The sequence below is a fragment of the Haliotis asinina genome, chromosome 15, assembly GCF_037392515.1.
Source record: "Haliotis asinina isolate JCU_RB_2024 chromosome 15, JCU_Hal_asi_v2, whole genome shotgun sequence".
Taxonomy (NCBI): Eukaryota; Metazoa; Mollusca; class Gastropoda; order Lepetellida; family Haliotidae; genus Haliotis; species Haliotis asinina.
Genome location: NC_090294.1, coordinates 4,891,305 through 4,908,587, shown reverse-complemented (window position 1 = coordinate 4,908,587; position 17,283 = coordinate 4,891,305). Strand labels below are relative to the sequence as shown.

At 38.4% G+C, this 17,283-nt stretch overlaps 1 protein-coding gene across 1 annotated transcript in view; it reads left to right on the top strand.

The window, feature by feature from the left end:
• The first annotated feature begins 1,583 nt into the window (after nt 1-1,583).
• Nucleotides 1,584-17,283, top strand: part of LOC137265938 (C-type mannose receptor 2-like) — a 34,450-nt gene continuing 18,750 nt past the window's right edge. Inside the window, exons 1-3 of the mRNA XM_067801416.1 lie at nt 1,584-1,747; nt 3,067-3,239; nt 14,648-14,790. Of these exons, the coding sequence (XP_067657517.1) occupies nt 1,711-1,747; nt 3,067-3,239; nt 14,648-14,790 (353 nt within the window). The 5' untranslated portion in view covers nt 1,584-1,710. The remainder of the gene's footprint in view (nt 1,748-3,066; nt 3,240-14,647; nt 14,791-17,283) is intronic.

The following is a 17,283-nucleotide window of genomic DNA, read 5'->3' as shown; positions in this document are numbered from 1 at the left end:
CTGTAAAATTATTGTCCTCCTGAGAGGGTACGTAAGTCCTAAAACATTTGATGGAAATTTAAGTCTGCCAGGTATTTAATCGTAGTATTCATGTTATTTTAATTTTGGCTAGCATTTCATACACTCTCCAGCGGCTGAAGGGATGATGTAAATCCAACTAGGGTCCGTGTGGGTAGCACACAGTACTGTAAGGATCTATGGTCCTAGTATGGTGATCTACCTTCAGTTGTTGGAGATCTATAGCCTTTTTATATTGTTTTGTCCAGATAGTGATACTGATTTTAACTTTCCCCGCTAGTTTTAATAATGTTGTGATATTCTAGTTCTTTTACTGTCCTTCGTCGACAGGTCTTTAAAGTAGGCATATATTTCTTTTCAGTGTTAAATATTCTCGTCACGATATGGCTGAAACATTGCCGATGTGACGTTAAACATTAACTGACTCACTCACTGAGGAGCCCATCTCCAGTTTGAGAGGCACTTTGAACACGGTTTGGTTCTGGTAAAACGGCCTTGTGTTCGTTAGTCCCCCGTCGGTTGTAGACGGACCTGGCAGATGCTACTGCTCAAGGGGTGTGGCAGTATGACAACACCCGGAACCCTCCCCTTCATCCAGGGTCCATATGAGTGCCATGCAAACACGTTAGACGGCATGTCGAAACGCTTTGCTCTACACAGAGGGACTACGGTGTTGCACGTCAGTCGGGGATGACATGGGTGACCTTGAACGAATATGCTCCAGCTCTATCTTACAAAAGGTGATCAGATCAGTGAGGGACCTAGTATGTGTCTTCTTCATCATTATCAGCAACGTAATCACCTACACAAACGCTGGATATAATTGTTGGTTTGATGGTCATTGGGTATTCTTGTATGGATGTTGTTTCCAATGCCATAAACTCCCGCATTGACTTGCAGGGGTGGGTACAGATCTTTGAGAAAGGGGTGGGGTGATAGGGTGCACACTTTTGAGAGGAGAGGGGGTGCACACTTCTAGATCCGCCTATGCACTGAAACTCCTTGCAATAAGCATCGTATATAACAGTCAAAAGCAACGTTAAACTCATTCAGTGGCTCGGCATATTGATGGGAGACATCATCACATTTGATTGTCCTTCCCTGCGATGTAAAGGAAGGGAATAAAATATAATTGCAGGTAAGTTTCTTTGCCATCAGAACCTGCAGATGTGCTCCGGGAACATAAACAAACATAGATCAACCCATGTCACGGGGCAGATAATACATCACGGGGACAATGTAACGACACAGTGGCAGAACACCACACAGAATCTCTTATCATCAGAAAGTGTATCATGGGCATCAGTTTTATTATTCGCACACCAGGACGATTTCAAACCAGATTTACAATATAACAGTTGTGGCTGTATGTTCCCACACCGAGGTGTATTATAATGGTGTGAAGACACCAGGAACACCATGACGCTCTTTAAACAGTAATTGCCGCTAATTCATATCCTGCTGTAAAGTACATGGCGATATACACTGCCCGAACAGACGATGTATGTATCAAGATAACAGGGCAGTATATTGGTCAGCAGCGATGTTCAGTGATATACACTAGTATACAAGGCATTCATGTCCGCTATCACGGAGATAACATTTTCAATTACAGACCAAAGTCTGATAAGCTACTGACAACACAGATGATCACATCCCTCCCTTGTATACTGTGATGGTCAATAACAAACAATGAAGGCATTTCTTTTACTAGTATTTCTTCTAATTGGTAAGTATGTCTCATTTTCTATCGCCTGAGAGGGTCTGAGGCCCTGTAGCTCACCATACCCCAGAAATCCGTGCACGGAGCTGCCGCCTGATCGCTGTAGTCGTGATACAGCGCCGACAGGCAGATTAGCGTCTACAGTTGTTCTGATCTGAAATATAAATCAGAAACAAATTGTTTATATTGTGTCAGGGTGGATACTGTTTGGTTAAGCCAGGTTCCAGTGTCTGAAGACTGTTACAACTCAATGCTTGATTGAAGAACCAGAATGCAAGGCTTTGTGGCAGATAGTGTTAGTGAGATAATTACAGACTAAAAGGTCGCTGTTGCATAATTCCCCCCAAAATATAACATGACATGAAATTGCATTACATTTCCAATAATTTTTTTTGTTTGTTTTCGCATAATGTATTGTACAACAACATTTAACAGATTTGATACACATGCGTGCATTCCCAACTTGAGAGTTTCAGAACTGTTGTCTGAGTTGTGTGTTTGTCCCCAGATATAGCAACTGTCACTCTAAATACTGGTCCTCGTCGATAAACTGACTCTCTAAAATCTCTATGGGTATTGGGGCAGGGGGGCAGGGGGGCAGGGGGGCAGGGGGGCAGGGGGGCAGGGGGATAGCATAATAGTTAAAGCATTCGCTCATCACGCCAAATACTTTGGTTCGATTTGCCACATGGGTACCAAGCCATTTGTTGGTGTCTCCAACCGTAATATTGCTTGAATATTGCTAAAAGCGGCGTAAAAATAAAGTCACTCACTCTTGTGGCCATGAGAAGAGTTTGTTTATCTCTATATACAAAGAACAGTTAAAAATAAAGAACATAAAATGAACGAACTCTTTCGTTTTTCCGAATTTAGTTTGCAATCCCACTTGTTAGGGGTGTCTTTCCTTCTTCCTTGTATGCACTGAGAGTTTCCGGGTGAGGCTGTCATTAACACTGAACATTGTGTCATGGCTCGTCGAGGTCACTGGTCGTCGTTACGAAGGATAAACGTCCTCAGTGGTAATGTGTTGCTATGGTAACTTGCACTTAATAACATAATAAGTTACCATAACGTGTTCCCCCATGTGGCTTAAACAATGCCTATGCAACTTTGAAATGTAACTCAGTCACTTTCAGTGAGTGAATGAGTATGGTTTTACGCTGCTTTTAGTAAAATTTCACCAAGATCACAGCGGGGGACGACACAAATCGGCTTCACACATGGGAGAATCGAACCCGGGTCTTCAGCGTGGCGTGGGCGAGCTTTAACCACTAGGTTACCAGACCGCCCCAATCACTTTGAAATACAATGTCTACGAATTCCAGGGTATGTGTGGGGTGACACAAGCTCCCCCTGCCCCGCGGGACCGGGCTGGCTGACAGGAACCAACTACTGTTACTTCTTTAACAACAAGGACACGGTGACCTGGGCTGACGCTCAGGATGAATGTAGCACAAGGATGGCCAAGTTGCTGAGACTGGAGAGTTTGGATGAGTGGGTGAGTGAGTCAGTCTAAATTACCTTCATTAAGCGTTGTTAAGACAACACCGGCAAGCTGCCTGGCTGACAGCGTTCAGGTCTGGACTGAGCAAACCAGCAGAGTGACATATCGGCAGGCATAGTTGCCCAAATATAGTATTTGGTGTTGCTAGTGTGTAATGGATATACTCTTGATCGTTTATCACTCGATTCCTTTTTAAATTAAATGTATCTAGTGCTCCATTATGTTAAATAGGGCAGAACAGGGTAGAACAGGGTAGAACACGGAGACAGGTAACCGATCTGATAGAACAGAATATGCCCCATCACTCGGTAGAGCAGTGTAACGAATATTGCTGAGTCTAACTTCACTTCGGCTGCATCAGATGGGTGACTCTTTTCAACTCTTGGTCAATTTCGTCAGTTGCGAAAGGGACGCGTGAAGGTCCCTCGTAGAATAGGTCTTCAGCAACCCATGCTTGCCATAAAAGGCGACTATGCTTGTCGTTAGAGGCGACTAACGGGATCGGGTGGTCAGGCTCGCTGACTTGGTTGACACGTCATTGGTTCCCAATTGTGCTGATCGCTGCCCGTGTTGTTGATCATTGGAATGTCTGGTCCAGACTCGATTATTTACAGACCGCCGGCATATAGCTGGAATATTACTGAGTTGGGCGTAAAACTAAACTCACTCATTCACTCAGTTGCGAACGGGGATGGCAGAGGCCTGTTTCCGAAGAATAAACGTGCGTAAGCTCTTTGTAGCAGTTAGGTTTAAGTGAAAGAACGACATGTGCCATCGATTCAACATGTTTAGGTGTGTGTCGTCGCAGTATACAACACAATCAACAATAATAATGCATTTTTTAGGTAAAACACGTCACAATTTAATTCTGGACTCACAATAGTCCAGAAACTCTGCGCACTGTGACCGCTCTCTCACAAGAGATTTGGCAAAAATAAACATGCAGCTATTATGAATATGTGCTAAGGATGAAAAATTGAAAAAAAGTTTTTTCGAAAGCTGAAAATTTAAAGTCGCTCGCCCATGGGCACGCCCATGGGCGAACAGCGACCCAAAGACAGGCCCATGGGCGAGAGTGTTTAATTTCGTCCAGAATAAATGTTTTGGAGGTTGTAAATGAATGAAAAATGTTAATAAGTATCATGACTCAAATTTCAGCTCGATTTGACTTGACTCCGCTAACTGACAGCGATTTTAAAAAATCTCGCCCATGGGTGAAAAACATCTTGGCCCATGGACGAGAATATTTACTTTCACTGAAAATACATATTTTTTCCCATGTTTTGCAGTTTGTAAATAAATGTAAGTATATTTATTAGTGTCGTGACACGAAAATTAGCTTATTGTGACTTAATTCTGATAATTTAGAGCGATTTAAAAATATCATTTGGCCCATTTACATTTTTTTGCATATTTTGGGTGTTGTAAATGAGTGAAAGTATGTTCATAAGTATCATAATACAAATTTCAAATTATTTTGACTTAATTCCGTTAATTTAGAGCGATGTTTAAAAATCTCGCCCATGGGTGAAAAACATTTTGGCCCATGGGCGAGAACATTGCCTTTTACCCCAAATATAAGTTTTCACGTGTTTTGGAGGATGTAAATGAATGAAAGTACATTTATGAGCATCATGACAGACATTTCAACTCATTTGACTTAATTCCGCTAATTGAGAGCGATTTTAAAAACTCTCGCCCATGGGCGAAAAACATTTTGGCCCATGGGCGAGAAAATATTTTTTCACTCAAAATAGATCTTTTTACATGTTTTGCAGTTTGTAAATGAATGCAAGCATATTTATAAGTATCATGACACGACATCCAACTCATTTTGACTTCATTCTGCTAATTTAGAGCGATTTAAAAACAATCTCGCCCATGGGCGAGAATATTTCCTTTTACTCCAAATACATCATTCTTTTCCAATGTTTTGAAGGATGTAAATGAATGAAAGTGACTTTACGAGTATCATGACACAAAATCCAACTGATCTGATTTAATTTTGAGAATTCAGGGGGATTTTAAAAAATATACGAGAATAATTACTTTTACTCAAAATACATCTTTTCCTGTGGTTTGGAGGTTGTAACTGAGTGAGGATATGGCACAAAATTCAACTCATTTTGACGTAATTCCGCTAACTACAAGAATCTGCACTTCCACTCCAAATACATAGATTTTTTATTGTTTTAGAGGTTGTAAATGAATGAAAGTGTGTTTATAAGTACCACTCCTGTCTTAATTCGACTAACCTCGCTCGTGGACGAAAATATTTTCATTTGCTTGTTTTCTTTATTTTGCAAGCATATGGTTAAAATTCAAATGAAAATATAATGACAAATAATTTCAGTTTAATTTAGTGAGTATAGTTCTATGTCACACTCAGCAATATTCCAGCAACATGGCGGCGGTTTGTAGATAATCAATTTTCGACCAGACAGTCCAGTGATCAACAGCATGACCATCGACCTGCACAATCGGGAACCGATGTGGCAATCAAGTTAGCGAGTCTGGCCACCCGATCCCGTTAGTCGCCTCTTACGACAAGCATAGTCACCTTTTGTGGCAAGCATTGCTTGTTGAAGCCCTGTTCTACTCCAGATCTTCATAGGTCCGGAACGCAGAGAAGTTATTTGTGAAAGTCCTTACTCCAGTGACACAAAGACTATGCTGGGACACAATAAACAGCGTTGTGAGATCTTTAAGCTGTTTTGAAATATGTCTTGTCAATCCCACTGACATTCGCCAATAACCACTTAAATATAGAATATATAGTCCGTGCTCCTTCAGAACAAATAAGTAATTAAGGATCCCCAACTGGGTAATTAAGTAAACAACTCAAAATACTGTCACTTTCTGCCCAGGACATCACGCGTCACCAGTCGTGAGGTAATGACCTTGTAAAACCCCTCAGAAGGAAACACAAAGCACCAAAACTGTATTTCTTTCTAGGTGACACACGGTATGCTGTCAAAATTTTCGTTGTGGAATACATTCTATAGTGGGCAAAACCTTACGCTTGGAAAGTGTACCTACCCTGTAGTTTTAAGTGTACCTACCCAGTTTAGCATGTTTCGTTTTAATATTGTGGGATCCACTTTTAGTAATTCTCGTTTGTCAGTTCTTCGACCGAGGTTTTATGGGGTATTCTCCTATTTGTCAGACCAGGAATGATAGGTCACTCTCTTGCTTTCTTTACCATTTGTACCAATTAACATGTTCCTCGTCATGCTCCAGCGCACACAGTCACGTGGTTCGTTTCCAGCGCAACTTCGGCTGCGTTTAACAGTACTTCAGCCAGTTTACTGTATCAGTCGAAATCTTACAATGAATGAATGAATGAATGAATTAAGAGCAAGATGTATAAGTGAATGAGTGAAAGAAATAATAAAAGAAGTACATATGTGAATGAATGAAAGAATAAATGATACACCACGACCATCCCTTCCTAAACATGCTAAATAATGCAAAACTATCGTTAGATCACATGTGTTAACATCAGTTAATTATAGTCTCCCTTGTCAGACATAACAATTTTCAGACAGGTTTAAACAACAAACTATCTGCTTGACTGCACAGCTGCCTGTTGACGTAGTATACCCACCTCACCTAATTTTCCTGCGTAATCTTCATCTACATCACCGTAAGCAGAGAGCACAGAGGGCCGAATATCTGTAACCACTGAACCGTGGCGTCTCACTGGAACAAGCTAAGTTCCCAAGTGCGGGTGTCCTTCCCTACCTTTTCCATTAATCTTTAAAACATCTAACAAGCTCAACGCATGCAACGTTTAACTAAAATGTGATGTTATACATATAATAAAGGTAATTTTTAGGTTTTTTTACTGCTAGTGACCAAGCGAGTGAGTCTGCTTTGATAACTGTAAGTTTATTCTGACGCTTGACGAGAGGGACATGAACAAGAACATATATGGAGCCCTTGCATCAATACATATTTAAGACTAAAGGTTTTGAAAAATAAAATTATTCTAGACCAATATTTGTACATAACTGGTGAAATGAAACTGCGCGTTCAAGGTTCATAAGCACGTAGAGGGCACATTTATCCTACTCCATTTAAGAATGTCCATTTCTGATTGCTTCACGTGACCTTTCGAGGGAGAATGTATCAGTTTTACCCCGCCACGTGGGAAAAGCAAGCATCCATGGCAGTCAGTGAACCGTGAAGCAGTGATTCGAATCGACTATAGTCAGTACCATGTTAATAAAATACATTATTTCAGTTTGTTTTGATGCTATATTTACATAAAGTGAGATTTAAACATTTGTTATGGTAAATGCGGTGTAGCATTGTGATCCACCGATCCGAATGTTAGTATCCTCTTTTGGTTCACATCCGGAGTGCCAACTGTTTGATCGAATACACAACTGGGCTGTCGAGAAGCAGCGGAGTGTGAGTGTCGACTGCCTTGGAGAACTTGCACCTAAGAATAGGAGAAGACTCGGCTCTACTCGGCTGTAATTAACGAGGGAGAACACATACACAAAGACATCGGTGAAAGAATTAGCTGTGGAACCAATTCCTGATTGATAGTCGTCGCACGAACAGTAATCGAAAAAGCTGGCATCATCGTGAATCAAGAATCTGCGAGCATTATAAACTGCATATTGTAACAAAGTGGCCACAGTAAAGAAGACAGAAAGTTTCAGCGTGTCAAGGACCAGCTTCAGAGACAAGAGATTTCCATAATAAGCTGTGCTGATCAGACAGTCTACCTCGTTCATAGTGGCCACATGAAAACATGTACTGTTAACGTATTTTGTTTACCTTCTTGTCCGGTGTGTTAACGCCATAGTGTTAACGTCGGGTTACCTCCTTACATATTGGCCGAAACATCGAATTTACAAAATTTCAATTTTCGACAGCCCAGGTGCGTTGTTTATTTACGGAGTAAGAGGATTTTGAGGCATGGTCGACTAGGTTTCTTTGTTTAACTAATCCCACACGGCCTTCACCAATAGAGGGAATGATTTCTGTTCAGTTATGACATTGCTGTTCTCCATATGTTTCTATTTTCTCAACACATCTCCAAGATGTTGTGTTTTTTGTGTGTTTCGTAAACACTGATTGGGACTGGTGAACAAACTTTACAGTTTATATCAGTACTTCAGCCATACAACATATAATACAAAATATAAATGCAGTATGTGTCGTCATCCATATGAACTATCACATAATAACATATGCATACATATTATTACATCAAATACACATCTATCATATAAGTAAACATAAAAAAGAGTTACGGTTTGTTGTGTCTGACTAGCTCTTTGTAGAAACACTGAACAATTGTGAGAAGGTTATTGATAAGTTAATTAATTTTCTGTAAAAAAAACCAAGCTTTGTGTTTTCATGATAAAATCATTGACGGATTCAACTATTTCCTGGTTTTCACAGTGTATAAGTTCTTTGTTTCCGTTCACCGAAGTCATCACAGACCACCGTGAGAAAAGGTCCATCTTCAAGCAGTAAGGAAGACCACGATAGAGCATGGAGTACTTGTGTCTTCCTTGGCTTGGTCATCTCCACCGTTACCCCCTCCCCCCGAATCCACACCCCACAAGGGCGTATAGGATTGTGGGGCCGTGTCAGCGACAATTTGGCTCGGTGGATAAACAGGGACTCCTATAACCCCGTATACCCTTCATCATAATGCTATAATTTGTCGGCTTTGCGTATCCGGTTTTGTGCATTCTGTAATATTGTATAGTACTGGTGAAGTATGAATCAAAGCAATATTTTGCTTGTTAAACGAACGAGATTCTTTGAGAATCAAAAGATGTTTTAACTACATTTTCAAAATTGAAATACAGCATACACACAATAACTAAATTGAAAAGAATATCGTGCAGGAGAAGGTTTTCCAGAGTACATGCACATAAATGCCATCGTCTTTCACAGACTAATATGTGCAGGTCTTGAAGAAGGACAAAGTCCCCATCCCTGTTTTAGTAAATAGGATTGTTCAATCACACATGCATGTATATATACTGATTTCAATATATATTTACAGTAAAATTTAATGCACATAGAATTTTACAAAAGGTCGAAATTCGAGATTATTCATGTGTATATATAAGGTCTGCATGCATTCCCAGTATAAACAACAATGTATTTAGACTCTAAGTTCACATGGAGGTTTATACACAAAACCGAAACCAATTGGTCAGCTCGACGCCTTATAAAACAATTAATTCGAGATTTCCCTTGAATGTGAGATATTTGGCTGCGCGTCATGCGCAGTCAGTCTTTCTCATCCATATACACTCACGAACACCTGTTCATTTCAAAGCTGGTGTCACCTAATGACCTAGAGTAGTCCATGAATAAGATGTCTATATGACAAGTAAAATACACTTGAAAGCGGCAGCTGGTTTATTCCAATACACAAGACCAGCGGACGAGACACGACGCGCAAATTGTAGCAGGCGCTTTGCGGAAATTACGTAACTGAACGCGGAAACAGAAAACGTCATCGTTCCGCTCAGTGGTCTTGCCTTTGCGAGTTAGGCTGAAATACTCAACAAATTAAGATAAAAGTCAGAATGATGAAGTCGTTGACAAAGTAATATCTGTTCAGGTTATGATAATTTGAAAAAGAGAGAAAGTTATATGGATATAGAAGTTCTTCTAATGTAAGCAGCATTTCGGCGTGGGTGTTAAACTCGTTTTCAAGCAAATGATGTCTACGGGGTAGTTATGTAAGTTAAACCTTTGTTTTGGGTCAAGGTCAAAATCGTTTGGTGTAGTGACAACGGTGCTGTTTTAAGGGATTAGACACTGGTTTTCTAAAAAAACACAAAAGAAAATGTGTTTCTTTAGGAAACGAAATAAGACACGTGTGCCAATGTAATTGAACCGATATTAGCGAGTTCACCCAGTGACTTTAGTTAATAAAATGAACTTTCAGTTCACCCCTTCCGTTAGTAATGAGTTATTCAGTTTCTTAATAAAATTGCTTGCAATGTGAATTTTGTTTTCTTTATCATTTTAACAACTTCAGTTACGGCAAATGCGCTGCTATACTTTGCGTTTCCTCCTACTTATTTTACGGGAAAACACCTTTTTGTAAACGGTTATATGTTCATTGTGAGAATATTTTTGTAGTAAAAAGGGAGAATGTATCTCGTCAAAAATGAATTTTGAAAGACTGCAGATCAACAGTTCCAACAGTCTCAACAACATAATTTCTAACATACTTAGAGACCACAACCATGGACCTGTACACAACGAAGCCACGGTAAATCTTTTCGACTGTAGCAAAAATAGCGAAAATTTATAAAAAGATAGAAAAGTAAACGCAAAATCAATCTTGAATATTTTACGTATTCCCCATAGCCCAATATAAAGATTACACATTAACAGTATGGATACGTTAATCTATAGTTTAAACTAATCTCTTCAAGTAATCGTGACTGGATTGGCAAGCACAATCATGCATATCAAAGCCACTCCATACCAATAATATAATTGCATAACATACATGATAACTACACAAACCTCGTCAAACGTCAGAATAAATTTACAGTTATAAAAAAAATAAAATCAATAAATCTAAACAAATAGATGAAATACTAAAAACTACCAAAACATGCTCGCCCCAGGTAATAAGGGTAGAGTGCAAAAGTAGCAAAACCGGTAAGATATGCCAAGATTCAAACTCTAAACCATACAATCGTATTTTACTCGATAAATCAGAATGGTCTCAATGTCCTAATGTGGGTAGTTACACAATCAAAGCAATATATTTTACATGTTTATGTACGATTTATTTAGCAAAGCCAGAAGAATCCCCGACAAACACGGCAGCTTCTCCCCAGTCGGTTGGTTTGTGAGAGTGAGGGTACTCCCTACAAGGCTCACTCCCATTAGTGAACAGGGTGTCCTCCCGTTTTATGTATTTTTTGATCGATAGGTACAGAAAATTAATTAGGTGATGTGGGTATGTCATGCCTGGTTGATTTCTCAGGATCAGGTGAATTTGGTATGGGAGAGTCCATATACTATGATCAGAGGGGATTTAGCGACCGTATTGGAGTGAAAGAATGACAAAACTCAGTGATAGCTAAATGAGTGTCTTTTTTATGCATCATGAAAATGGTAATGGTAAATTATCACAAAATGCCCAATACCCGTCCAGCATGTCATACATATATGCATCATAAAACGATAATTTATCCACTGAATAATACCTAAAAATTACCTTTATTATATGTATAACATCACATTTTAGTTAAACGTTGCATGCGTTGAGCTTGTTAGATGTTTTAAAGATTAATGGAAAAGGTAGAGAAGGACACCCGCACTTGGGAACTTAGCTTGTTCCAGTGAGACGCCACGGTTCAGTGGTTACAGATATTCGGCCTTCTGTGCTCTCTGCTTACGGTGATGTAGATGAAGATTACGCAGGAAAATTAGGTGAGGTGGGTATACTACGTCAACAGGCAGCTGTGCAGTCAAGCAGATAGTTTGTTGTTTAAACCTGTCTGAAAATTGTTATGTCTGACAAGGGAGACTATAATTAACTGATGTTAACACATGTGATCTAACGATAGTTTTGCATTATTTAGCATGTTTAGGAAGGGATGGTCGTGGTGTATCATTTATTCTTTCATTCATTCACATATGTACTTCTTTCTTTTATTATTTCTTTCATTCATTCACATATACATCTTGCTCTTAATTCATTCATTCATTCATTCATTCATTGTAAGATTTCGACTGATACAGTAAACTGGCTGAAGTACTGTTAAACGCAGCCGAAGTTGCGCTGGAAACGAACCACGTGACTGTGTGCGCTGGAGCATGACGAGGAACATGTTAATTGGTACAAATGGTAAAGAAAGCAAGCGAGTGACCTATCACTGTTGTAGATTATTCCTGGTCTGACAAATAGGAGAATACCCCATAAAACCTCGGTCGAAGAAAACCTGGGACGGGCAGACGTTAATTACTAAAAGTGGATCCCACAATATTAAAACGAAACATGCTAAACTGGGTAGGTACACTTAAAACTACAGGGTAGGTACACTTTCCAAGCGTAAGGTTTTGCCCACTATAGAATGTATTCCACAACGAAAATTTTGACAGCATACCGTGTGTCACCTAGAAAGAAATACAGTTTTGGTGCTTTGTGTTTCCTTCTGAGGGGTTTTACAAGGTCATTACCTCACGACTGGTGACGCGTGATGTCCTGGGCAGAAAGTGACAGTATTTTGAGTTGTTTACTTAATTACCCAGTTGGGGATCCTTAATTACTTATTTGTTCTGAAGGAGCACGGACTATATATTCTATATTTAAGTGGTTATTGGCGAATGTCAGTGGGATTGACAAGACATATTTCAAAACAGCTTAACGATCTCACAACGCTGTTTATTTATGTGTCCCAGCATAGTCTTTGTGTCACTGCAGTAAGGACTTTCACAAATAACTTCAATTTCATAGCTCTGCGTTCCGGACCTATGAAGATCTGGAGTAGAACAGGGCTTCAGCAAGCAATGCTTGCCATAAAAGGTGACTATGCTTGTCGTAAGAGGCGACTAACGGGATCGGGTGGTCAGACTCGCTAACTTGATTGCCACATGTCATCGGTTCCCGATTGTGCAGGTCTCATTCATTTACAACCTCCAAACCACAGGAAAAGATGTATTTTGAGTAAAAGTAATTATTCTCGTATATTTTTAAAATCCCTCTGAATTCGCAAAATTAAATCAGATCAGTTGGATTTTGTGTCATGATACTCGTAAAGTCACTTTCATTTACATCCTTCAAAACATTGGAAAAGATGTATTTGGAGTAAAAGGAAATATTCTCGCCCATGGGCGAGATTGTTTTTAAATCGCTCTAAATTAGCAGAATGAAAATGAGTTGGATGTCGTGTAATGATACTTATAAATATGCTTGCATTCATTTACAAACTGCAAAACATGTAAAAAGATCTATTTTGAGTGAAAAAATTTTTTCTCGCCCATGGGCGAGAGTTTTTAAAATCGCTCTCAATTAGCGGAATTAAGTCAAAATAATTTGAAATTTGTATTATGATACTTATGAACATACTTTCACTCATTTACAACACCCAAAATATGAAAAAAATGTAATTTGAGTAAAAGTGAATATTCTCACCCATGTGCCAAATGATATTTTTAAATCGCTCTAAATTATCAGAATTAAGTCACAATAAGCTAATTTTCGTGTCACGACACTAAAAAATATACTTACATTTATTTACAAACTGCAAAACATGGGAAAAAATATGTATATTCAGTGAAAGTAAATATTCTCGTCCATGGGCCAATATGTTTTTCACCCATGGGCGAGATTTTTAAAAATCGCCGTCAGTTAGCGGAGTCAAGTCAAATCGAGCTGAAATTTGAGTCATGATACTTATTAACATTTTTCATTCATTTACAACCTCCAAAACATTTATTCTGGACGAAATTAAACACTCTCGCCCATGGGCCTGCCCATGGGCCTGTCTTTGGGTCGCTGTTCGCCCATGGGCGTGCCCATGGGCGAGCGAGTTTAAATTTTCAGTTTTCGAAAAAACTTTTTTTCAATTTTTCATCCTTAGTACATATTCATAATAGCTGCATGTTTATTTTTGCCAAATCTCTTGTGAGAGAGTGGCCACAGTGCGGAGAGTTTCTGGACTATTGTGAGTCCAGAATTAAATTGTGACGTGTTGTAAATATATTGGCTTGAAATGCGCCTATAGTTATACGTGTATTTATAGTAGACATTGTTGAATTCGTCCTGAAATGAAATTGTTGTGATTACCTGATTAAAGCGGTTTAGTTGATATAGCACTTAGGTAATAATCATTTTCCCTTAGACGCTGTATTCCAATTCTCACTTATATTATTTGGCAAAACTATAAGCATGATCAAACTTCATAATGTAAAATATTGCTGACTTTAGATAACACTTGTACATTGAATTTCCCTAACGTGAAGAGGTGTTTCTGTCGCCACTCTCTGTGAAATCACGGCTGACTAAGTGCATCTGAAAACACAACATTTGCACAATCTCATATTTGTTCTATGTACATGTACTAGTGAGACCTTTCGAACATGTATGTTTCATCTGTATATATTCATGTTGTACCATGAAATAATTCAGAATGGATGTCATATTTGATATTCAATATGGTAAAGACGAAAGCAAGGTAAATGAACAAGCATTTAATTTGCATGGGCGCTTGTGTCTTAGTAAAACGTATCTTACTATATATTTACTGAGCATCATAAAACCATTATGATTTTTGCAAACGTTTGACTTGTCTTTTTATACGTCCATTAATGCATTTGCTGAGATATCTATGCAAATATGCAAATGGTTTTGGTGCACAGACATTAATACCAAACTGTCTCTGAATTAGACATTTGTGAAGAACAACATGGCCCTTGACCAAAGTAGCAACGGATTCTGGACGGCTTTAAATGACCGCGACCCGTCCGGAACAGGCGCTGGAACTGGAGTCTGGCTGTGGGGCAATGACGAATATCCTATTGATGCCGTTGTGTATGTACAGCGTGTTATTTACCATGTATTAACAACCATAATTTCATGTACCATACAACAACAACCATAATCTCATTACCATGTAGAAACAACCATAATCTCATTTACCATGTGATAACAACCATACTCTTATTTACCATGTAACAACAGCCATAATCTCATTTACCATGCTGCAACAACCACGTGTAATAACAATCATTCTTATACACCCATGGGTGTGAAACCCATGTGAGAAAACTGGTATCACATACATGTGTTAGATTGATTTCTAATCTCGTGACTGGCTACTCCATGGTGATGACCTAAGGTCAAGTTATGACGGACTACTTTCCTGATTAAAATTCACGGATACGTTACTCGTGCTTCAGTCGAACAGAAACATGTTACTTGAGACCAAAAACCCTTTATACGTGCTAGTGCACACACAACCCTTTACACGTGCTAGTGCACACACAACCCTTTACACGTGCTAGTGTACACACAACCCTTTACACGCTCTAGTGTCAATATTGCAACATAAACAGTTTTTGATACAAGATACTCATGTGGAATGAATATAACACGAATCTAGTTAGTTTCTATTTCTTTGTATTTAAACTTTAATTTCTAATCATGAATTCTAAATAGCGCGGACAATCAGTGATACCTGTGTAAACAGTTATGTGAAAGTCCCCGAAAGTCCCCGATAGTGACAAAGCCCGTGATTCCCTTGGAATGTTGAAGATGTACAACACTGCTACTTTTACTGAACAAATGCCACAAGTGTCATGTGTATCGTCTCGCAAAAATACCTACTGCGCAGCGACGATGAGAAAATATGACATTTGAATCTTTTCTATCGTAAAATGATGCGATTTTATGATGTAAGAAATAGATTACTGTAGTCATTTCTGTCATACCATTTATCTTGCAACTGGTTGTTTCAAAACGTATTTAACTCACTTCTTCTCGTTAAATACCTTTTGACACAACTCGTTGCAAGATAAATGGTATCTGGCAGAGACTCGTTTAGTATTCTCTATTTATCTCATTTACCATGTAGTAACAACCGTAATGCCATTTACCATGTAATAATAACCATAATGTCATTTGCCGTGCTGTAACAACCATAATCCCATTTACTAATCACAACCATAATCTCATTTACCATGTAGTAACAACTATAATCTCATTCACCACGTAATAACAACCATGATCTCATTTACCATGTAATGACAACCAAGATCACATTTACCATGCAATAACAACCATAATCACACTTATCGTGTAGTAACAATTGTACTCTCATATACCATGAAAGAACATAATATTATTTACCATGTACTTACAACCATGATCACATTTAAAATCTACTCACAACCATAATCACATTTACCATGTAATGACAACCAAGATCACATTTACCATGCAATAACAACCATAATCACACTTATCGTGTAGTAACAATTGTACTCTCATATACCATGAAAGAACATAATATTATTTACCATGTACTTACAACCATGATCACATTTAAAATCTACTCACAACCATAATCACATTTACCATGTAATGACAACCAAGATCACATTTACCATGCAATAACAACCATAATCACACTTATCGTGTAGTAACAATTGTACTCTCATATACCATGAAAGAACATAATATTATTTACCATGTACTTACAACCATGATCACATTTAAAATCTACTCACAACCATAATCACATTTACCATGTAATGACAACCAAGATCACATTTACCATGCAATAACAACCATAATCACACTTATCGTGTAGTAACAATTGTACTCTCATATACCATGAAAGAACATAATATTATTTACCATGTACTTACAACCATGATCACATTTAAAATCTACTCACAACCATAATCACATTTACCATGTAATGACAACCAAGATCACATTTACCATGCAATAACAACCATAATCACACTTATCGTGTAGTAACAATTGTACTCTCATATACCATGAAAGAACATAATATTATTTACCATGTACTTACAACCATGATCACATTTAAAATCTACTCACAACCATAATCACATTTACCATGTAATGACAACCAAGATCACATTTACCATGCAATAACAACCATAATCACACTTATCGTGTAGTAACAATTGTACTCTCATATACCATGAAAGAACATAATATTATTTACCATGTACTTACAACCATGATCACATTTAAAATCTACTCACAACCATAATCACATTTACCATGTAATGACAACCAAGATCACATTTACCATGCAATAACAACCATAATCACACTTATCGTGTAGTAACAATTGTACTCTCATATACCATGAAAGAACATAATATTATTTACCATGTACTCACAACCATGATCACATTTAAAATCTACTCACAACCATAATCACATTTACCATGTAATGACAACCAAGATCACATTTACCATGCAATAACAACCATAATCACACTTATCGTGTAGTAACAATTGTACTCTCATATACCATGAAAGAAC